Source organism: Wolffia australiana, chromosome 2 (genome assembly GCF_029677425.1).
Source record: "Wolffia australiana isolate 7733 chromosome 2, ASM2967742v1".
NCBI classification, from domain to species: Eukaryota; Viridiplantae; Streptophyta; class Magnoliopsida; order Alismatales; family Araceae; genus Wolffia; species Wolffia australiana.
The window spans coordinates 1,298,533-1,321,520 of record NC_135836.1 but is presented as its reverse complement, the minus strand read 5'-3'; the positions used below and the strand labels follow the sequence as shown (position 1 = coordinate 1,321,520).

Genomic DNA, 22,988 nt, shown 5'->3' with positions numbered 1-22,988 from the left:
CCTTGAATACCAATATTCCTTTTCATAATCTTCTTTATGCGTCTACCTCTTCTTAATCTTTATCTATCTATCTAGTCAATAGTCAACTAAACTGCTTTAAATATCCTCTATCTAGTCAACTTAATTCTCTTATGACTTAAATAATCTCTATTCTCCTACCTATCTCTCTTACTCTTAAATTCCCACCATCTAGATATATATACATATATTTCTCTCATATGTTAATCTACATCTTGATATATGATCCTTTCTTATCCCTATCTATCATAATTATATTCCCTTTCCTCTTCATTCTTCTTCTTACCTCTTGACAAAATAAATACTCCTAATTAACGCTTACATCTATCTCCTGTTTTAAATATAACCTACATTTTAATTAAACAAATTGAACTTCTTAACTTCTTATCCTACATCTTAGTTACATCTTAAGTATTATATAAGTATCTTGCATGTTCCTTTCAAAATGACTATCTATAACTACTCAGTGTTACTTGTTATCATATAAAATCCTAACTTCGCGCTTCCCTATCTATCTCTTTCTTCTTACTCATTTTCATTTTTACTATCTTTATTATTATAAATTATTATCACTTATCATACTCAAATTCTAAGCACTCTATTTAATTATCCTTATTATCACTCTAAAGTCTCCATTATACTAACTAAATAATCAGCTTCACCTCTAGAGGCCATTCCCTGTGGAGACAACCGTACTCCCACTATATGCATATCTGAGTGAGCTTTCTATTTTACAAATTTATTTGATTTAGGCAAATTAAAATTAAAACAAAAGTAAAAGTAACATCGTAATTTCATTCCATCTTAAGTGTGGATGATGTAATTATCACTACCAATAATGATGAGGAGATCTGTCATCTGAGTACTCATCTATTCAAATTATTTGACAGCAAGTTCCTGGGACCTTTGAGATATTCCTAGGGATAAAAGTTTCCTACTCTAATAAAGGTGTGTTCATCTCCAAGGAGGTACACTATTGATCTTTTGAAAGAAACATACAACTTGGAATACACGCCGTCCCCTATTCCAATGGATCCAAATCTGAGGATTTAGAATTGCGATGATAACAGTCCTGTGAAGAGAGATCAGTATCAAATATTGATCGGCAAGCTCATATATCTGAGTCATACGAGGCCAGATATTGATTTTTTTAAAAGGCTCCTTGAGTCGATTCATGCAAAGTCCCAAGGAAGCACATATGAATGCAACTCATCAAGTGCTAGCCTAATTGAAAGGCACAATGGGACAAGGGTTATTCCTATAGAAAGGAGGTGAAACATCCCTAGACGTGTACTAATAATCTGGGAACTAGGGGTATAGATTAATGATACTAAGTATCACTAACCTTGGTCGAGTGAAGCGTGTTGGGTTCTAAAAGCCTAGATCTGGATGAAGAAGAGAGCTCCATGCAGCGTAAGACTCATAACAGAATCGAACGACATCATTAAAATCATTGAAATAAGGAACTTTTGCACTGATCGCATCAGTGATTTGTTAGATCTCGGAATGAGACCAATCGAGTTGTTCAAGTGTGCAGTCTCTAGACATGTCCACGCGGTCCTCAGCACATCAGATCTCATCCTTCTTGTTGACGAGCCCCGTTCAATCTCCGTCGTCATTGTTACACCGTCCCTATCGCATCGAGTGTGGAGAGGAAGTGTGGAGATGGAGAAGAAGGGGAAGGCTCCTGAACAATTCTGGCCAGGGTGAATTTCATTCAAAGCCTTCTCCTATGTATACTAAGTCGGTATTTTTCATAAAACCCCCCAAAGCTTAAGTATATCTTCCCACCTCCAAAGACTGTCTGCGTGTGACCCTCTAGGCCAATGTATCAGTCTAGCTAATAACTCCAACAGCCCAACAACCTTTATTGGCCTTCCAAATTAATTAACTATATCATCATATAGATTAATTAACGTTGGATCAATTTAACCCAATTTATAGGTTGAGTGTCCAACACGTAGGGCGCTGATAACACCCTAAATTCGGTATATATTTCAAGCAATTAGCACATTTTTATGTATTTAAAGAGTTTAAAATAGGGTTTTTATCTTATATTACATGTTAATTAATTTTCCCAAGTGAATTATGATTTTTCCTTAATTTTTATAAAATTTGTGAATTTTATGGAATTTATTTAAGCATGGAATAATTTTATCTTAACAAAGATGGCAGGGTTAAAATCTAATTTTCATGTTAATTAATGGCAGGATGAATTCCTGATTTTTCAAGAATTTTCCAGGATTTTTTGGGAATTTAGTCAAGGAAGAAATGGATTTTTAAATGGGAAAAAGGTATATTTACAAGAAAAATATGAGTTCTGAAGCCATTTCTAAACTTAGAGGGGTTTTATTAAATTGTTGTTGTGATTATGCCCTTAAAAACAGCTCTCAGGTATGTGTGCAGCTGTAAAGATATGATTGAAATAGTATCAGGTTTTTATTTCAATTAATCAAAAAATTTTATGGTTTTTAGGAAAAATGGAGGAGAGAGAGCAAATACGAAATATACATAAATATTTTTGAGCGACGTTGATTTGCGCTTGCGCATTTAAATAGGGAAATTTTTCAAAACTTCTAGGACATTCTCTCTCCGGGAGGTAAGTTCACCTCTCCTGCTGTTCATACAAAGTGCACACACGGGAGATGATGTGGTGCTTTATGATTGGGTGTATTTTCTGAGGCACACAGGTACGTGCAAAGCACTATATATGGTGTTAATTTTTCTTGTTTTTTCCTTATTTTTTATTTCAGGACAAGGGGTACATGGCATTACGAGAATGAACCCAATTTTTAAACTTCAAATGCGTCGGTCAATCAGGGAACAATACGACATTGCGTGTAGAAAATTAATCAAATTAAATAAATGCAAATTGATCGAGCGGCTTAGATTGATTGATTTTCATTTATTAATAACTTTTGATCCAGAAGTCTGATTGAGATGATTTTTTTATGGATTTTTCTCTTATTGACCTCCTTTTTCCATCCATATGATTGGATTATTCATATCATGTCTAAATTGATGGCTAAAAATTAATTACTAAGTAGGGGTAAAATGGTAATTTTACCATTTAACCTTAGTATAAGAGCTGAATTTCAAGAGGAGGGGGTCAGTCTGGAGGTGGCTCTATCACAGCTACAAGACAGAGAAGAGCTTCATCCTAGATCAACTCTTTTAGGCGTTTTCTATTTCATTGTATTTGACTTTTAGTGTGATTTTGATGATGTGTTAGTAAATTTTGTGATTGTTCTTCTTGATCTTGGTCTGCATTTCTAAATCGATTGGCTTGAGTGGAATGTACAAGCCCATTCTAGGATTCAAAGGACAAATTATGAAATTGATCTAGTTATTCTATTTGCACATTAAGAAAAAAAAATGTTTAATTTCTTAGAGATATTAGATTGCCTTTATGACCTAATAGTTAATACATTTTAAATTACCAAATCCCCAAAACCAACAAAATCCAAATCAAATTTCCCTCTTAATCCCTCTATTTGACTCCTTTTTTCCTTTTAATTGGATCAAAGAATTTAATTTAGATCTCCCTATTTCTTCTATTCTTCCTATATCCTCTACCTCCCTTGCTAAATTCTTCATCTAATTAGGGTAATTTTATCTTCAGTGAATATTAAATTAACCCTAATTAGGGTCAAATTATTCAAGTAGATCATCAATTGAATTTCCTTGTTCAAACTAGCTTCCCTTGGACGATACCTATACTAATCACTATACATCTTAAGTTAGAGGTTTATAAATTTTATTGTATAAGCTAAAATTAACAACGACAAGGGATTATAAAATTGCAAAATTCACCTCTAGTTTTGGCTTATCAGGTGTCAAGCTACACCTTGTGTTCTAGAAGATACAAAGGAGAGTGGATCGACTCACTCATGGAACTTGTTCGGCATCGGTTACCGTGTATGTATAGTCCCTCGTCAACTTGATGCTCCTAGGATGACTTAGGGTATGGTGAACTGTCAAACCCTAATTTATCATCCTAGTAGTACTTATGCATTCAGAAATCATCATAGAACTCTTCTCCCGATATTTCACTACCTTCCCAAGGACTTCATCGCATCGTCTTCCTTAAGCTCTCACCTCTTATACCGAGGGTGACATTCCTATCTTTACAACTCAATCGTCTTCGTAAACTTCTTGATGTACCCAAACTAAGACTATTTAAAATCTCATGATTGGGGACACATAGGTCATAGTCAAAGTACAACTGTCCGTCTACAAGACGTCTTTAGTGTCTGAGGTCCAAGGACCACTTACACAATCGTGACGTGTATCAACTTGATTGACAGTTCAGTATAATACAATTTAGGGATTCGTACGGATCAATTGAGTGAACTCTTTCCACTAAATAACATCCACTATCTGTCCTTAAGTGTCTCCACACTAATGGCTACCGGAACGGCCATACTCATCATATCAGTAAGGCTAGATAGTGATATTGTATCCGGACACTTCGATGTCCTTCTCGCGTATCCTTCAAATTAGGATATTTAGAACACATGCTTAAAGACCAGTAATCTCCATATTACTATCTCATCATAATTAGCTAAATCCGATCATATATTCATGGATAATATTAAAAACATCACCCATGCACTATAATTGATATATGCTATTAATGAACATGGAACGAGATGTGCAATGTGTGATTGGCTTGCCACCCACATATATTTCCATCAAGGCATTCCATTGATTAAGCATGAATTTATATTCCTCACAGATAGGGGAGTTAGGGTCGAACCACAAAGAGAACTAGACCAAATATAAGTTGATTAAAGCTAAAAATATGTGGTTAAGAATTATAGGAATTATATTCAATTTTATTTTGATCAAATGGGGTGTAAACGACAGTGAATTATGATTTTAGCCATTTAAATAATTTTTATTGTGTTTAAAACTTTCAGATAATTTTAGAACATGTTTCAGTGTTTTTTTATTTTTTTCAATTTTTTGTTTGATTTAATTTTCAGAATTAAATGGGGAAGAAATTCAGAAGAAAATAATTGCTTCTTGAACAAATCTTGATCAAAAATGAATTTCGACCAAGATTTGCAAGATTTTTTTTCACCCACATTTGTGGGATCTGCCGAGTGTTATGAATGGAATTAGGTGTGTTCTTTGGCAAAGAACACCCAATTCCCACAGGGCAGGTGGTCTAGAGAGATAAAGAACCCCTAATCTTGATTTCTGCCATAAGAAATCAAGATTAATCAAGATTTGCAAGATGTTGTTTCACCTCACACTTGTGGGATCTGCCAAGTGTTGAATATGGAATTGGGTGTGTTATTGGGACAAGAACACCCAATTCCAACAGGGATGGTTGTCTAGAGAGAGAAAGAACCACTAATCTTGATTTCTACCACAAGAAATCAAGATTAGTCAAGAAGGAAAAGGGTAGAGAAAGAAAGAATTGGCTTACATGGCTTGTAGGACTCTTCTTCCACCTCCACAAGCTCTGGACGCTTCCCACTTCTTGGATCCTTTGGCAGATCCAATGTAGAGAGAGAGAGAGAGAGAAGGACATCTTAGAAGAGGGAGTAGAGAGAAAAGGGTTTATCTCTCTCACCTTGGCATTGTCACCTCACCTTCCACTAAGTCTCAGAATTCTAGAGAGAGAGCGAGCAAGAAAATAATCTTCTCACCCTTTTGCGAAAACTCCAAATGAAGATTCAGGATGTCTTTTTATAAAGGAATCTAAAGCATTTATAGGCATACTCTAGATATTGGATCAATTTGATGGGCGAGAGTTGGTCCAAGCTCATAGGCCCATTAGTGCCTCTTCCAGATAATCTCAATCCTTTTAAAGAGTCTCTTGGAGCTCTTTCTTGGGTCTTCTCTCCTTTGGCTTTATGAAAAGTCCCTTGTTCCTTGCATTTGAGCAATTTTCTTAGTCCTAAAAAATCTCCAAAATTCTCCAAGGACGAAGTTAGATTCAGCCCACTTGGCTGCCCGGCCAAGTGGGTCACATTAAGTACAAAAAAAACTATATTTTTATACTATTTAAAAGATGAATATATGTGGAGAGTTCTAACATGAAATTTCACTAAATTCACATGCTCCAAGTTAGGATTTAATATGAAATGTGAATAAAGTGTGCCTTATGAAGTCTTATTTAATATCTTTATATTGAGTTATCATGTACATTGATGCATACTATCCAGGGTCTGTTATAAATCAAAAGTTAACATCAAGCTAGTGCTCCTTTATTGGAGGGAGTTCGGTGAGATAAAGCAGTAATAAATGAGATATGGTTTCTAGTTCTAGTGCAGAAGCCGATTTTGGCAGTTACCAAAGTCATTTGTGAAGCTCTACGGATCAAGGGAATTCTAGAAAATCTAAAATTGCCTCATAAAAATATTATGATGTTCCATTTTGACAGCTAATCAGCCTTTGGAATTTCTTACAACCTTGTCCAACATGATCTTACTAAAAATGTTGTGATAGATAAACACTTTACTCTGGAGAAAATAGATAAAGGCACTAGAAAGTTGCAGTATGTTGAAACGTCTCATCAGGTGGTTGATATTCTCACAAAAAGATTAGATCGTAGTATTTTCCACATGATGATTGGCAAGCCAAGACTTCAGAACATTTACCTCCCAGTATAAGGGGGGATGTCAGAAAATGGAGATATTTCCTTCTTTTTTTCTTTTTCTCTATTTATCAAACCCCTAGGTGTTTTCTTATTGTAAATATACCCTTAAGAGTATTATTTTTATTGGGTCCATCGTATAGGGTATCCTAGACCCAAATAGCATTGTAACCCAACACATATATACTAGGTATTATGCAGGGAATCGACATTCTAATGCTGGGTATTGTTCTTTGTTAGGAGGTAACCTGATCTGTTGGAGGAGTAAGATTCATATCGTTTTGCAACCCAGTGCATAGGTGAAATTCCGAGGCATGGAAATTGGGATATGTGAAACACTATGGCTGAAATCCATCCTGGAATAGTTAAAGATCCCATTCAGAACCCTTATCATGCAATCTTGCAACAACAAATCAGTTCCATGAAATCCACTTCAACATAATATATACAATCACATGAAAGTTGATTGACACCTTGTCAAGGAAAAATTGGAGTGCAGCATTATAAGCACACCCTATGTAAAGTCGAAAGACCAATGTGCAGAAATCTTAACGAAAAGTTTACATAGCCCTGCACTTTAATGGCTCATTAGCAAGCTGGGAATGAAGAATAAATATCCTCTAGCTTGAGGAGGAGTTTTAATGAAGAGAGCGTCAACAAAACATGTTTTCTTTTTTTTTTCTCAATTTTTTAATTCTTACCCAAAAGTTTCTGTAATTGTGTATGTATACCTACAATTTTTTACTGTTTAGCCTCACAACCATCGAACATTTTATAAACTAGGGCTTCTTTCACAAGGTAATACATGTCTTGTTTTATGTCTCTCTTACCTCTTCTATTCTTCTTGTTCTCTCCTGAAGGTATGTTCATGTAGATCTAAGGCTCCCCAAACTGGCTTTGTGGAGGCTTGCTGCAAGGATCAGACCTCTCTCGCCCTGGTTTGCTATTCTACATTCATTCAATGACCAATATAAAACTTAGAAATCTAATTTTTTGTAAAATTTTCTGAATAGGGATTGCCCAAACCCTCTAGTTTTATCACATTGTAAATGTACAAAAAATCAAACGAAATACAATGAATTTCCATCATCTTGATTATTGATTCTTCACTCTCTTTTCGTAGAACATAGGATAAAAGGTTATAACCTAAGAGGGGGATGAATTAGGTTCTCATAAATTATTAGTAGAATCATTCTGTGAATCTATGACTACAGCATAACAGAATGATGGACACCAATATTTTTATACAATATTCTGTTTTCATAAATTATGCTTATACAATATTATGTTTATACAATATGTTTATACAATATCGTAGCTATTTCATTTTCCAAGAGCCTGATTCACTAAACAACCCTGTGAATAGTTTTGGTCACCTAGGCCACAATCCTTTCAAATGATTATAAATAAGTTCACAATAAAAACTTGCCTCACAAAGAGTGTCAGTACCCTCAGCTTTTCACAATGTGTTTTTAACCTATTTTTTCACCTATACTACTCCCACCTCAACTTGGAAAAATATTTCATTTCTTAAGTTGTGATCTTTTATGTCTTTACATCTTTACATCTTTTCATTTTTCACTTTTATCACACCCAATTCAAAAGTTGGTATGCAAGAACTCACCGTAAGGTATATAAATGCACACATATCTTTTCTATGTCAAATTCATTTTTTTGACGTCTCCCTAATTCAATCAAAAATTTATCCATCAATTAATCACCAATTTTTCCAATGCAATTTGACCAATTTGCATTTCTAGATACACAAATATCTTGGTATAACATAGGTTATTTAACTCAACATTTCACTGTGAATAGGTATTTATTCCATAAGATCAATGCCTTTTATTAAATATAAGTAATATTATACATCATCATTTTTTACGAGGCTATTCCCAGTGTTATCTTCAAATTTGCTCACAAAGTTTCTGCATAGAAATTTTTAAAATTGTGTTCCAAATTTCCTAAATGAATTTTCTTAAAATATTGTAACTCTAGTATTTTAACATTTAATCCAATGATTTTCAAAGACCCTTAATTTTTAAAACTACATAAAAAATAAAATTATGATATTGTTCACATTTTCTGAATTGGATGAACACTTGAAATTGTCTTCCTTCCAGGAATGTCCAAACCTCAATTGTTCAAGAAACACGTAACTCAGTTAAGGTCTACTTCTTATGACATATTTAGTGAACCGCCATTACAAGTTGTGTACTGGTTTTGATTTTTTTTTTTCTCCTTTTCCTCTTATCCTTGAGCTTCAGTTAGTCCGAGTTTACTTAAAACTTAGCCTGGAGGCAAAAAACATCTACAGAATGATAAAAAAATCTAATAGCACACAGGATTCATTTTAAAATTTTCAAAATAAATGTTATGTATATTTTTTTGGCCCAAAAATATATTTATTTTGGGATAAATTTGATCAATAGAAAAGTAAATACAACACTTTCAGAAAGTTAAATTGTTTAAGAACAAAATAAAGTAACTTTTTATTTATATTATTTGCACTCAAAAGGGCAAATAACATGTAATCAAGTCCTCATCTTCTTCTTGATTGATTTCTGCTTGGCTTTCCCACTAAAATTTCAAGATCTAGAATCAATTTTTTTTGCCTTAAAATCTCAACAAGCTATTGATTGAACCATAACGCCTTTTCCCACTAAAATTTCTACTTTCATGAGAAAGCATGAGATAAATTGTAGTTGCGAAAGAAAATAAAAAGTAACCAAATAAATTCCCTACGCATAAAACCCAATATGATTTAGTATGCATGGTAACAGCATGAAAGACATGTATCAAATATTGTCAAAAAAAGGTCAAGTAAAACGTTAAAAGTTAAAATAAATGACAGCATTTGTATAATAAACCGCTGGCTTCTTGGCCTTTATCATTTATGTTATAAGGAATAGTCAAGAAATACATGTTGGAATAAGTAAACAAGAATGTAAGGAAAAGGAAATTTTTGAAAAAAAGTAAGTTACACGGGTCTTCCAAGTGAAAAAACTATATATAGCTTTTCCCAAATAAAACTTGTGAAATATCGAAGAAACATGAAACACCTACTTCAAAAATTTACAAAAACTGAATCCGTAAAAGCTAAAAAATGAGTTGTCAACATTAATAATAGGAGACCCAAAACCACATCTTTTAAATTCTATTTCCAATAAAAATCATACGACATGAACAAAGAACTGTAAATATGGGAATCCTTGTACAATCATTGTATTTGGGTGAGGTGGACCGGCCAAAAAAACTAAGAGGCAACAGTCATATGTAGACATTTAAGTAAATTAAAAGAAATGATGATATCTAAAATCGAACAGTACGCCCTAAATAATTTTCGGGATAATAATCCACAAAAGTTTAAATAAAATGAAAAAGGTCCAGAAAATTAGGCATTTAAATCTTCAAGTGGAGTGTTTAGGAGATGAAGGATTCGAAAATAGCATTAAGCACTCATGGAACTAATAATGGGAAATGGGGGACCATGGCAACTACATCGATACAGGATGAGTTCAACCGCACCGCGCTGCTCGAGCTGACGTTTGTGTTCCCAGATTCAAGTATCCGGCATAGTTGTTACTCATAAGTTTTGCTCTTTATTTCTTTGTATTTTAATTTCCTCAAACGATTCGGATTGGGCCACTATGTGTTGGGCCTCGTCCATTGTTTTCTTTTGTCTCTTTGTAATGTACGTTTAAAGGGAATATCGTCTCGCGACGGTTGCTAGAGATAACCTAAGACAGGAGGGGTGAATTAGGTTATACTTGTTTTTATTCGAATATTTCTGTTCCTTACTTTACTCGGTAGTGATATTATATATATATATATATATCTGAGATACTACTTAGACTTTAGATGAGGTGGAGGATGACAATCAATATTTTTTATACAGGTTAGGGCTATTCCCTCACTCCTGTCTAGGGATATCCAGCCGGAATTTATAATCAATCCCTAACATGTTCTTTAACCCCCGAAGCTAAAACAGCTTGGTAATAGGGATACATTGATATCATCTATCTAAAAATTGAAATGGTGATCAGCCTCGGACCCCCTTAGCCTCCGCAGGTTCACTCGTCCCTTCAACTCCTTCTAGGTCAGACCACCCAAGTCCTTGTGACTGGTTCAACATTTCTGCACTTTAAGATACACTTGTCTATATATTCGACTTACACAAAATATAACCTGGGAAATGATGATTATGCTATGATGATCTGACGTTCCTGCATACAGTCTAATACAGATAGTCAATGATAAAGATATTCAAAATGCATCTTGCGCACAATTAGATAAGAGTAATCAAGAGTAGTTCTTGCACTCGATCAGATAAAATGATTCAATTGTAAAAGTATTCAGATATGATGCTGGTGACCAATCAAATAAATATATTTGAATGTAGAGATATTTGAATTTGATGATGGCAGTCTATTTGACAATGATAGTCAGGAATGTTTCTTGCACTCGATCAGATGAAATGAGTATAGTTGAGCAGCAAACTTACTCAGAAAGGCACAATTTAAGATTTGCCTAACCCTTCTTGAGAACACACACAGCTCTACTAATGATTTAGTCAAGAACCTAGAATATGAACCTGGAGAAAATGGTGGAGCTTCATTATGCTTCTTTCTCCTCCTTGCTTTTCGCTCTTCTGATGTTCTTTTACCTGCACCGTGAGTCTATTCCACCATACAAATAGATTGATCTCTATAATTATCATTTAACAATGCTATAAGGGTAGATCACCACTAAATAAATTTAGACTCCAGAGTTACACTTCAATGTTCAAAATATTTAAGAGCTTTTGACTGGTATTTCGTAGATGAACACGTTCGATTAGAATGATGATTATTGGTTTTAACTTGCTTCACTCAAACCTTTCATTTTTTATCTTGGATGTAAATTTATATCATGTTCTCATATTCAATTCACTCTAACTAATGCAGCAGTCTAATGATCTTATCGTCTCACTTCCTGAATCACTTTAAACAATGAGTAATTTCAATGATGAACTTAAGTAGTGCAATTTATTGATGACAGTTCAAGAATCAAATGAACCTTATCGATCAACATTTAATTGTGGTAAAAAAAATCAAACGAGTGGTATATAAGATCAAAATTTAGTCAGTTAATTCCTCCTTGGATTAACTAACTCGGAAATTTTATTCACACTTAATCTATATTCTCCAATAATTTTATACCTAATCTTAATGAGCAACGATAGGTAATCTCAAATGTAGGTATTATAAACTTAACTCACAGAGTTTTTAATTTCTGTCAATCCTCTCAAGATTTGATCAATGTAGGATAAAAATCGACTTCAGATTCATTAGGCTTAGATCTTTTTGTTTCGATCTATTTCACAATACTCACTTACCTTCTTCTTGAGAGGATGTCGTCGCTTGATTTTCGATGACACTTTTGCACCCCTGTTTCAGATTGCTCGGTGGTTCCTGCAATAAAACAACAACACATCCGCAAGGAGTAACCAAAGGGAAAGACCCACTGATGTCTTACTGGGAGAGCTCGATCCCAGGACTCGATGGAGCATACGCCTTCTTAGTCTACGGGCACGGGTATGATTTGATTTTCTCTCAGCAGATCCAAGCACTTCATTTCTTCACCTTCAAATTTTCTATTGCGAAAAGAGTTCACTTCTACTCCGACATTCCAGTTTCCTTTCTAATGTTCTTCCCATTTCGAATCGATGTGCTTATACTGAAATACCCTGCATTCTCAATGTAACGGCTATTTCCTCCGAGGGTAATAAGGATAATAAATTTTATAATGATATTAACATAAACTACGGATCATGCATCAAACTTCTCCTAAGAAGTGTTAATGATTTACACTCATTAATTGTTACAGTTATCCTAGTTATAAGTTTCTCAACATGGTCCTAGTCATAAGGATGGTTATGATTCATCAACATGGTCCTAATGATAAAATTGGTCAGAAAAGCATTAACAATTTATTACTAGAAATTCATCAAAATATCAAAGTGAAATTGGATGGTTGACTATCAATCTTCAAAAGGTTCCAAGAACCCTTCTTGGGTACGGAACATCTGCCATCCGCCTCAGTGCACCGCCAGCCGCCACGCTGCCCTGCACCACATACGCGCGCAGCAATCCTTCCCCCCGGCACAGCCGCACACGCCGCCTGCGCGCGCTGCAAGCCGCCCACTGCGTGAAGTTGCACGCCACCGCGCGTGCCACACGATGTCACTGCCACTGCCGCGCGTGCCGCACCATGTCACCGCCGCGCGCGCAGCCGCATGCCGCCGCGCATGATGCACATTGCTGTGCTTGCCGCCCGTTGTCCCCGCGCGCGCTGCTCACCGCACGTGCACACAGCAAACCGCTTGTCTGCGCTGCAGTCGTCCATTCGCGCACACAGCCGCCTCGTCGCGCGCATCCCATTCACCGTACGTGCCACTCTCCTATCCGTGCATACCGTGATTCATCTCCGCACGTGTCCACTTCCAACTGTAGTGATTGACTGCCAACCACCCGCGCCTACGCCAGGTTCCACCGTCTTCCCTTTTTTTGTCAGTATTATTACCTTCTTCAATGCTGTCTCCCGCTATCTGTTTTCTCTGTCGGGTTTAAAATACGACATATAGGATAGCCGCTTTGGTTGAGTGATAGGATAAATTCTTGTAGTTAATGATTGGATTACTTGATAACGAGAGTTGTGAACGCCTTTGGGCCATAGAGCTCCTCACGTTATAGGTGTTCTAGTGAATTTTACGGGTCATTGGGAGTTTGATCGTGGCGATCCCCCATCTGAGAGTCAATTGAATTGTCTTTTCTGAATCGACAGCTTGCCTCTCCTCACTCGTCAAGAGTTATTTCTAAAGCTCATTCATACCTTTCCGTGCATTTTCTCTAATTCCTGTGTTGTAACACGTGTGGTGCGATCCCGGCGACTACATGTTACAACATATCTGTATCAGAAATAGTACAAAAGCAACGCTCACATCAATTTCCTCATATTTTTCCATTAAAAATAACAAAAAACCGCCCACAAATGCAATTTCATTCTTACTTCAAGGGCAGACTCCGGATGGTGAGGAAGGTTTGACAAGATGGAGGATGGGAACACCTGCCTGCAAAATTAACATTAAAAATTCTGGTAAAAAATTACAAACAGAAAAGGAAATTGATAACACAGCCCATATCTTTGTCATTACATTTCTTTCAAAAAGAATCTTTGTCATCACATTTCCAGTAAAAAAAAAGGAAATAAATCTCTAATAGAATTAAAAATTCAAATCAAGCAACGTATTCGAGGGGGAGGATAACATCGATGAAGAAAAAAAAAACAAAAAATGCCAAAGTGCATATTCGAATTTTACTTGGACTGCAGTTTTTAGATTTGCCAGACATGGTGGAGGGTTTGAGCACCACCCATTAATATTAACATAAAGCACTCGAGTAAAAAAACAAAAAAGAAAATCTGCCACACCGCTTCTACTTCGTTTTTATGCTCACTGCCTGCGCGCCTTTCTCAAAAACTTGGATTGCGCTGTCCGGCTCCTCAGTAGGGACGTAGCCAAACAACTGAAGGTATTGCGATAACATTATCTGATTTCTTATGATAATGATGATAATGATCATCATCATCATCATTTGGTGTGTTGGAGCATCATCATCATTCCCGTTTAGCTTGACTGTGAAGCTCATCATCATCGTTTGCGTTTTCACGAATACATAATTATACTGATTTTTCTTTTCAAAAAAAATATATTTATTCTGATTCATTCAATACAAATTTAATCAATTGATGATTTATGATGGTAACAGTTGGGGATAACTATGCACACCATCATCATCCTCTTGACTTTAAATCATTATTTTTACACCCATCGTTATCGTTGACCTGGTCTGAGAATGAACATGAATGCAAATTCAATTTATCCTATCCTAATTTATTCAATTGATGATGATGGTTCGAGCGAACCAGCATCGCCATCATCAGGGGGAAGGGTGGAATGGGTTGACATGGCTTGGGCCTCAGGAAATTCCCACTAATATTAACATTTTTTTGAAAATAAACATTAATATTAACGCGAAGTACTCGGAAGAAAACAAAAACAAAAAACCCATACCTTTTCAAGACACTCCGAAAATTAAATCTTACCTCAAGCGCAGTATGCGGGGGCCGAGGCGGGCTTGAAGAGGAAGGGTCGGACCGTGTGGGAGTAGCCAGAGGGGCGAGTGTAACGGAACCTGATGCCGGCACGCCGGCCAGTGGGTCGGCGGCAGGTCGGGTGGGCCCCACCAATGGGCCGCACCAGGCATGAGTCCCACCGCTGCCCCTCTGGCATAGACTCGGTCACAACAAAAGCACCCCTCCGGTCCGTAAAGGCCTGGTAGTTCACCACCTCACCAGACTTTGTAATGCACAGGACTGCCACTTCAGCCCCTATACAACCACAAGTAATCCAGCTGATGTACACTTAGAAGATTTTTTTTAAAGAAGTGCAGCTAGAAAATTATGATTTAAGTGGCGGTTAGAAAACCTCTCCATGGATTCTATAATGTATCCAGCTTTGGAGAAGTTGTAAATGGTTAGGAAGTAACATCAGCACAGAGCCGTAACAAGTGAAAGATAATTGGAAAAGTTTTGGCAGCTCAGGAGGTTTTGATGAAGTAAATGTGACGTGTGGATATGCAGACGAGCGCCAGCTCAGAAGCTAACAGATGAAAGTTTAGCAAGCATTTCACCAAGGATTGATTCTACAGTATGGTGACGAGGAAGCCACATCGCCAGCAACCACATGAAAAAGGGAAATGTAAGCAGTGTTTCTCTGAGGATTCTACATCTTGGAAGTACGTCATTTTTGGGGGGAAAATATGGGAGATGATGGATTGAATGCTCTGGAGTGCCTGCTGAGAACAAGAACTTATACTCTCGATTCACCAAGGATTCTACACCATAGCCAGTTTTACATATGATAACACATGGCAGATGCAGATGGCAGATGCAGCGAAGAGCCAGGTAAGAATCTGATGAAACAAAAAGGTATCATGCATAAACGATGTGCTTGGATGCTGGCTCAAGATCAGCCTCATGAAAATCCTATTACCTGATGAGGTTCTACCGCATAAAAATGCTCCTTAATGGAACTTTAGCTTTTCAGCTGAACGTGAGCCAGAAACTACCAGTTTTGCTGGGTGGGCTGGTAATGCCAGAATGGGACCGGCCAGCTCAGCAATCATGTGATCCCAGATAACGGCTTGAGAGGAGACTGCAAGGAATCGAGTAGAGGGGAGAAGAGAGAGACGAGGCTCAGAAGAGAAATGGAGAAATTTCATAGAAGAGCAATAGAAATGCACAACCCCAGGGACCCAACTGGTTTCAGATTCTAGCTACTTGTTTTAAGGACACCTGAGAGGTCCAATGACACTTTTAACCCTGGTACTTGGGGCCAGAATATTAAGACTTCAGCATAAAAGGAAAAACCAGGCTCTGCATATGTATCATGATCAGCTGTTACTATTTAAAGTGGATGGAAGGCAACTAGGATTGCTATATTTTTCCACTTCTTCGAACCTAGAACAAGGTTTGGTACAGAAAGTTTTTCAGGTTTGTTGCAAATGTAAGGAAATGAAAATCTGGTTTATGCACTTTGGTTTGGATGGAGTAATCATAAGAAGGATCAAGAAACTGCTCTATTAGATCAAAAGTCATGTCGCCTTCCCTGTGAATACGGCTTTTGTATCCTCTGCAGCAATGTTGATGTTAATAACGACAAAATACTTGTGCATAATAGATTTTTCAGATTTCATAGTTTTATGCCAGCTATTATAGTGTAGATTAGATGAATAGAACAAAATATGTCACAGGATTGCATCCTAAAAATTCTGATTGATAAATCAATTAAAAAAAGCATGGCGAGGAATACTGGCTGCTTCAGCTAAATACCTCAACGGATGACACTTTTCACCACCAAATTAGGTGTCAAAAAAAGAATATTTATCTCAAACTTTCACACTTAAGGGATTTTATCAGGATAGGAAGATAGACGTTAGTCACATTCATAGAACTCCCAAAGGCTCGGACCTCATGAATAAGATCACAACTAACGTCAAAATTTGCCCCTTTTTTTTCGCAGCAGAATACTCCTCTCTGGCAACAGCAGGATAACTGCAGCCCCTTCCCATACCACTACAAGGTCAGGAAGATGTCGTGATGGTCCTCATTGAAGAGAACTGTTAAGTCCTTGATTACCCCGTACAAGAAGAAGGGCCAAGGTCAAACCAAAGTGTTGTCAACCCAAGAACTGATCTAGACACGGCCCCATTCGGAGACGGGTTCTGTTGTTGACTGTGCAGGATATAAGCAGGTGCCGGTAAAACTCTTCCCTTACCCTTCCCTCAACCCTTCACCCCCAACCCTAGCCCTATATCCTCTTTCTCTTCCAATTCTCTGACCTCCAGGGGAAGGGGACCCAAGCAGGATGACAGCTCTTATAGTCATGGCTCCTCTTCTCTCGTTTATCTAATCTCTGTTAGTACTGGTTGAATTGAGTTGTGCGTTAAAGTGGAGATTTACATCAATAGGGTTTGGGGCTCTACCGGATACCTAGATCTGCTGGATCGGACACAGTATTGGTCAGTGCCAACAGATTTGGTATGCCCACTTCATAACATTAAATTGTACCTTTACAGCTAAAGAGGCAAGCTTGATATCGTCCATGAATGATATCATCCACCGGTATATTGTCTGTGTAGAGAACCCAGCTCAGAACACATCACCAGACCACCCCAAGTTAAATATTTTAGAGAATTCATGATGAGAAGCTTGGAAAATTATTTATGGTACATCACTTTTGATAAGTGAAAATGATGGGTACATGGATCTCTTCGACTGTACACAACTATCTCTTCATGAATCAAATATTTGACTTTAATGAACTTTTATTAAGCGGAACTCTGATATCTCTCTATCATTCCCCTAAAGAACCAAGATAACACCCCCTAATACAGTCGAGGGAACATGCTCATGAGTACTATTTTTTCTGCATTTCTAGATTCCACAAGTAAGATGACATACGCAAGACGGTTAAAGAGTTTAATTATGTTAACTCAAATGAGATCTTACCTCCAATAGGCACAGTGAAGCAAGAAGATGCTTGTGGATAAACGAAGAAAAGAGGGCTACTTTGAAGATGGTAATTGGGTGTATAAGACGAAATCTATTGAGAGAAAAACAAACTAAAAACTAAGAGCACATTATTTTGGTTGGATCTAATTATAACAACAAAATGGGCCCAAAACACCCACCGGAGGGAGCTAGCCTACACCAGGCCATTGAAAATTTTCTTTTTAAACCAAAAGGGGGAATACGAAGAAGGTTAAGAACCCATCCCTCACCCTTATTTTCCCCAACTGTTCACTCAAATCTGTCTCATCGTGGCAGTGCCTCATTCCTGCTCTCCGCCATATCTCCCCCTCCTCACTTTATCTCTTCTGCTCCTATTGCTATATTCTGTCAACTGGAACTAAAATTTACCTTATAGCCCTTTTCCCTAAGGAGAATCTGGGATCTACTGTTACAACTCCCCAAACCCAGCGTACAGAGCAAAAGGACAACTGGGCCAGGCCGATGCCTGTTCGGCCAAAATACGATTAAGGGATACAGCAAAGAGAATTTTCAGTGGCGGATAGTTTCTCATCAACAACCCACGATGCATAACTGTCCCTGCTTCACTACCCCACGCAACATCCCCACAGGATCCCAGATCTGGCCTCCTGGCTTCCGTCTTCTATTTCGTCTTCCCCAATGCCCTGGGTTGGAAGAAGGGAATGGGTTGTTGTGAGCGGTACATGCTGCTGCCAAACCCACTTGCCTCACCACTTTCTCGTGCCTCGTACACAAGCATGTGGATAGGATATTACCATCTACATTCCTGGAATCAGAGCCATTTACCCGTCTTCTGAAACACGTGTTAAAGAGCTTGGCACTTGCAAGGAAAGAAAACTTCGAAGAGCAGTTGAAGAACCAGCATGGAAAGTGTAATCAACAACCAGTAAACCAAAGCTTAAATACCCAATCACAATTGATCTAAAATTGTATGTTTCCCAAGAATATGATCTTCAGCGCCCTCTGCTCAACCCTCTGTATCACCGCCATTGCCTTGTTCGCTCCCTGTGTTGCTTTCTGGACACATTGGAGACAACTGCCCCTTAAAACAACCAGGTCTCGCTATATGTGATCCTATGTTAGATTTAATCCTAAAGCTAGATTGATCATCTCTATATGATCCAAGCCGCTTGATGATACATATAAGTGCAAGCGTACGGGTAATGTTGTTAGTTGTCAATAGGATATGATTTAACTAATATCCTATTGGTCAGTAACACTGAGACACCATTGGTCATTGTGCAGTCCAGTAAAAGTCCTTTATACCTGCAATTAGTGCCAGACAGCAACCTACTTGATGCCAGTTTTGAAGGCCACCTGGAGCGTGCCTGAAGGGATCCCAAAATTAACTCTTCAATTGGGATGACGCCTTTCAAACCCAAACATGGGAGAAATCCTCTAATGACTTTTTATGTCTCCAAAATGTCCCCAATGGATGAGGTGGGTTTCTGATAAGAACTTTGATGTTCCTACAGGGGAGGATAGAATAGATTGGAAGAACGAAGAAGGGATAACTTCTATCAGAGGCGGGAAGGGAAAAAGATGCGGAAATGGATGGAGTGTTCAGCCTGACGAGACAATACAGTAATCAGTTCAGGAATAGAGGAGAAACCTGCAATGACCAGGTGGGAAGCTGTTGACTCTTGGGAGAGAGAGAATCTGCAACAGCCAGGGGAAAATTATACTTCCCTCCGACGTTCTCCCTACGGCTTGACTGAACCTTTGCCATTTTTCTGGGAGCATTGGAGATCTTGGAGGTTCATATGTTGGGAATTTATTCACCTGCCCATTATCATTCCCAAGAAAGCAATTACCGATCACCTTGACTGTACATATGACTTCAAAAACTATCAAGTGGCCATATCTAGTCATCAGAAGCCTCAGGTACTCATCAAATACCCTTCCAGAGGAGAAAACCAGAAGGCAGAAATTTGAAATATTCAAGGTGAATTCTAGTTGCCAAAGCGAAATCCCAAAAAATAACAGATCAATTATTCCCTCCAAATGGAGGCGGGAATGACAGCTTTGAACTAATCAATCGATTATTAGTCAACACTGAGTAGATAAAAATTACTCGGAACACATATCCTTAGATCATAAATGATGAACTTCCTGCTCAGGTGACAAGAACTTGATTTGAACCGGCCTTTCAGTGCAGGGAGGGCAGGTGACTCTAAGAACTTGGAGACAGACTTTAAAAGTTATTCTCAAAATTCTAGGAGTAAATAGGAATCAAAACTTCCATACTTAGAATGAGGGAAAATCAAGAACAAGACTGCAAGATCAGGCAAAAAGGCCCCAAATCTTGTTAAAATTTTATGTAATATTTCTAAGGTAGAAGCATATGGAAACAAAAACCATAATGAGAAGCAGAAAGAGAACCTTCCAGCGCGTGATCCTCTGGCCCAATGACAGAATCACTACATACGTCACAGAAGATCCCCCCATTTATTCTGCCCGTCCATGCTTGAGCTGGATCCATAAATAAAAGGAGTAGCAGCAGCAGCGTTGCTACCAGCCAACAATGTCTCCATCCTCCTCGAGCTTTACTCTCCACCTTCCACCTTGCACAAACAGCAAGCGCCAGATCTCGTAGAAATGCTACAAGCACATTAAACCTTCCTAAGAAAAGAGATTTTCGGATCTCTAACAGACCATATAAAAGACAAAATGGACTTCGACCACCAAAGACATAAAGAAAAAAAACTAGCTCGAAATGCACCGACCAGGGCATTGCCATAATTCGGTTAAATAATTATGATTTTATAAAAAAATACGAAATGCTCACACCAAATTTTCTTTTGGGGGAAACCCGCCATTGTACGATCGATACACTGCCATTGAGGGGGTAATACTAAAAAATAACAGAGAAAGTTTCAATCGCAGAATCAATTATTATTCATCCAAACACAATAAATCATATTTAAAGATACTACTTTTTCCCGCTGAACACGATTTAGAGATGCTTCGCAGTTTAACACGATTTTCTTCAACCATAAAAAAAATCCCTCCTTTAGAAGTGTTTTCATATTGATAGCACAAACTTCTGAAAACTCGGATGATGTAAGCAACAAACCTGAATTTCTCACGTTGGTAAACAAAGACACGATATATTATCGGGATAAACAGAAAAGTAAGTCGACAATCCAATTACTAAGAAAAGAAACGTCGGTATCCCACTGAAGGAAAAATAAAAACAAGAAAACTTAAGCCATGCGATTACATCAAGTGTCTGCTTCCCACATCAAGATCTATGTAATAGTAGAGGGAAAATACAGGTAAAAAGAGATAAGTGATCTTATAAAAGAAAAAGAATTCTGAAATTCTTCTGGTGCAAACAGGGAAAAGTATCATGATACTTGAGTTACAAAAAAATTTTAACTTTTGAAACTTTGACTCCAGTTACAAAAATTAAAGAGTACATATGGAATTAAACAGTCACCTTCGACGTGGTTTGCCAGGACTATGAAGACTCTGGGCTACACCCAAAGTTACGGAGATCACCCTTTATTCTTAAGACAAAACGTGGACAATGGAAAGACTGCATTTCTCATCTACTTTTTTTTTGTTTTATTTATATAGATGATACTATCTCGAACTGATACCGATGTGATGCCGAGACTTTACCCAAGTTTGTCGTAGGAATTTAAATTGATTTGTTGGGCAAGCTTAAATACTCCATTGAATCAGAGGTGGCCTGCACAAGCATGAGACTACTTCTCTCTCCGTATAAATATATGTCAGAGCTCCCATAGAAGACTAGAAACCAGGGTTGCAAAGCGACAGGGTCACCAATCAACCCAAGTTTACACTTCAGAAATTGGGAGGAAAGGACTCTTGTAAACACAAACATGGTCCAGATTTGGTATTTTGAGTCAGTATATGCATTATTCAAGGGAAATCTATAGACATTTTTCACTAACCTTAAGAACAGGGGGCCCAGTTAACCCACCTGGAGCGCCTGAATTTATCTTTTTTTTTAAAGAAAAGAGGGAAGATCACCCAAGAACAGCGTTCATCCTGATCCTAGATTTATGTTTCTAAACGTCGGCGGAGACTTTGTCATCAAACTTTATTTAGTTTTTATCATTTATTTTATAGCAGTTTCAACATATAGATCCGTATCCAAAAAAATTATGTCAGAGGATCCGGATTGTAAACTGCACAAATAAGAGCTTACGCCCATCAATGAAATCACTCGATTCTTTGGCTTTCTCTCTCCATCTTCCTAATGAAGCCCTAAACGACTAGAACAACGATAGTGCTTAAACGAGCGCCTTGCATGATCTGCAACATACGATCCTGGTCCACCATCCTCTGCGTTTTCCAAAATTCGAATCCACCTTACCATTACAAATCATAGAATTCCACAGAGGCGATGCCAAAATTAGAATTTACATCATACTACAAACTTTATGGATCAGTACATCTCGGGTATCAGAAATCAACAGCTCGATTTCAGTAATTTTGAAAGTACAGCTCAATTTTCTTGCTCATCAAATTGCTGTAAGATGTTTTGCACACTGATCACAAGGTTGTCAGAAAAGACTGTAAGACTTAGGAGGCTGAACTCATCGTCCAAGCATCGCAAATTCATAATTCGCTCTCCTTGAATGATAGAACTCAGGATTTGTGCAGATGCCATTTAAATGCTTCCCCCCAAATTTCTAATTTCCTATCCTCGGATTGAGAAAAATAGAACGACTACAAGCGCCAAGTCAGATTAAAAAACGAGAAGCATAAATTAGCATCCCCAGAGAACCACTCGATTCACATCGAGACTCCAAAATCAAACTCAGATCACGCGATAATCGGTCATCTCAATGAGAACGAGGGCATTAAAAACGAAGAAATGAACGCGGAAATGGAGATCGAACCTGCCTGAAGGAGACAAGCACGCTCATCCATCCTCGTATCCGTCGCTCGAACAAGAGATTGAGGAACTAGTAGAGACAACGCAGATGAGATTCGCCAGATTCCTCGGTGGACTCGATATGCTGTTCGAAGAACATTGCAAATGGAATTGGCGGGCTCGTGCGTTTTTATTCCCTGGGCAGACAGAGAAACAGAGAAAGAGAGAGAGAGAGAGAGAGAGAGAGAGAGAGAGAGAGAGAGAGAGAGAGAGAGAGAGAGAGAGAGAGGGAGGGAGAGAGAGGGAGAGAGAGGGAGAGAGAGAGAGGGAGAGAGAGAGGAGAGAGATACAGAG

At 37.8% G+C, this 22,988-nt stretch overlaps 1 protein-coding gene across 1 annotated transcript; it reads right to left on the bottom strand.

Annotated features, from left to right (window-relative positions):
- Nucleotides 1–12,576: 12,576 nt before the first annotated feature.
- On the bottom strand, nt 12,577–22,856 carry LOC144716496 (Pollen Ole e 1 allergen and extensin family protein). The gene is made up of 5 exons (XM_078591624.1): nt 22,660–22,856; nt 20,165–20,383; nt 14,774–15,058; nt 13,679–13,739; nt 12,577–13,577 (listed from the first exon to the last, which is right to left on the bottom strand). Exons 1-3 carry the CDS (start codon nt 22,688–22,690, stop codon nt 14,775–14,777), a joined length of 534 nt encoding a protein of 177 aa, XP_078447750.1. The 5' UTR covers nt 22,691–22,856; the 3' UTR covers nt 12,577–13,577; nt 13,679–13,739; nt 14,774.
- Between the last annotated feature and the right edge of the window lie 132 nt (nt 22,857–22,988).

What these genes read in the sequence shown, in the direction of transcription:
- LOC144716496 (XM_078591624.1), bottom strand. Translation starts at nt 22,690, where the DNA reads ATGGATGAGCGTGCTTGTCTCCTTCAGGCAG. An exon ending in TGCTTGTCTCCTTCAGGCAG is followed by an intron (nt 20,384 to 22,659) that starts GTTCGATCTCCA and finishes ATGTGCTTGTAG; the next exon opens with CATTTCTACGAGATCTGGCG. An exon ending in AGAGGATCACGCGCTGGAAG is followed by an intron (nt 15,059 to 20,164) that starts GTTCTCTTTCTG and finishes GTGGTTGTATAG; the next exon opens with GGGCTGAAGTGGCAGTCCTG.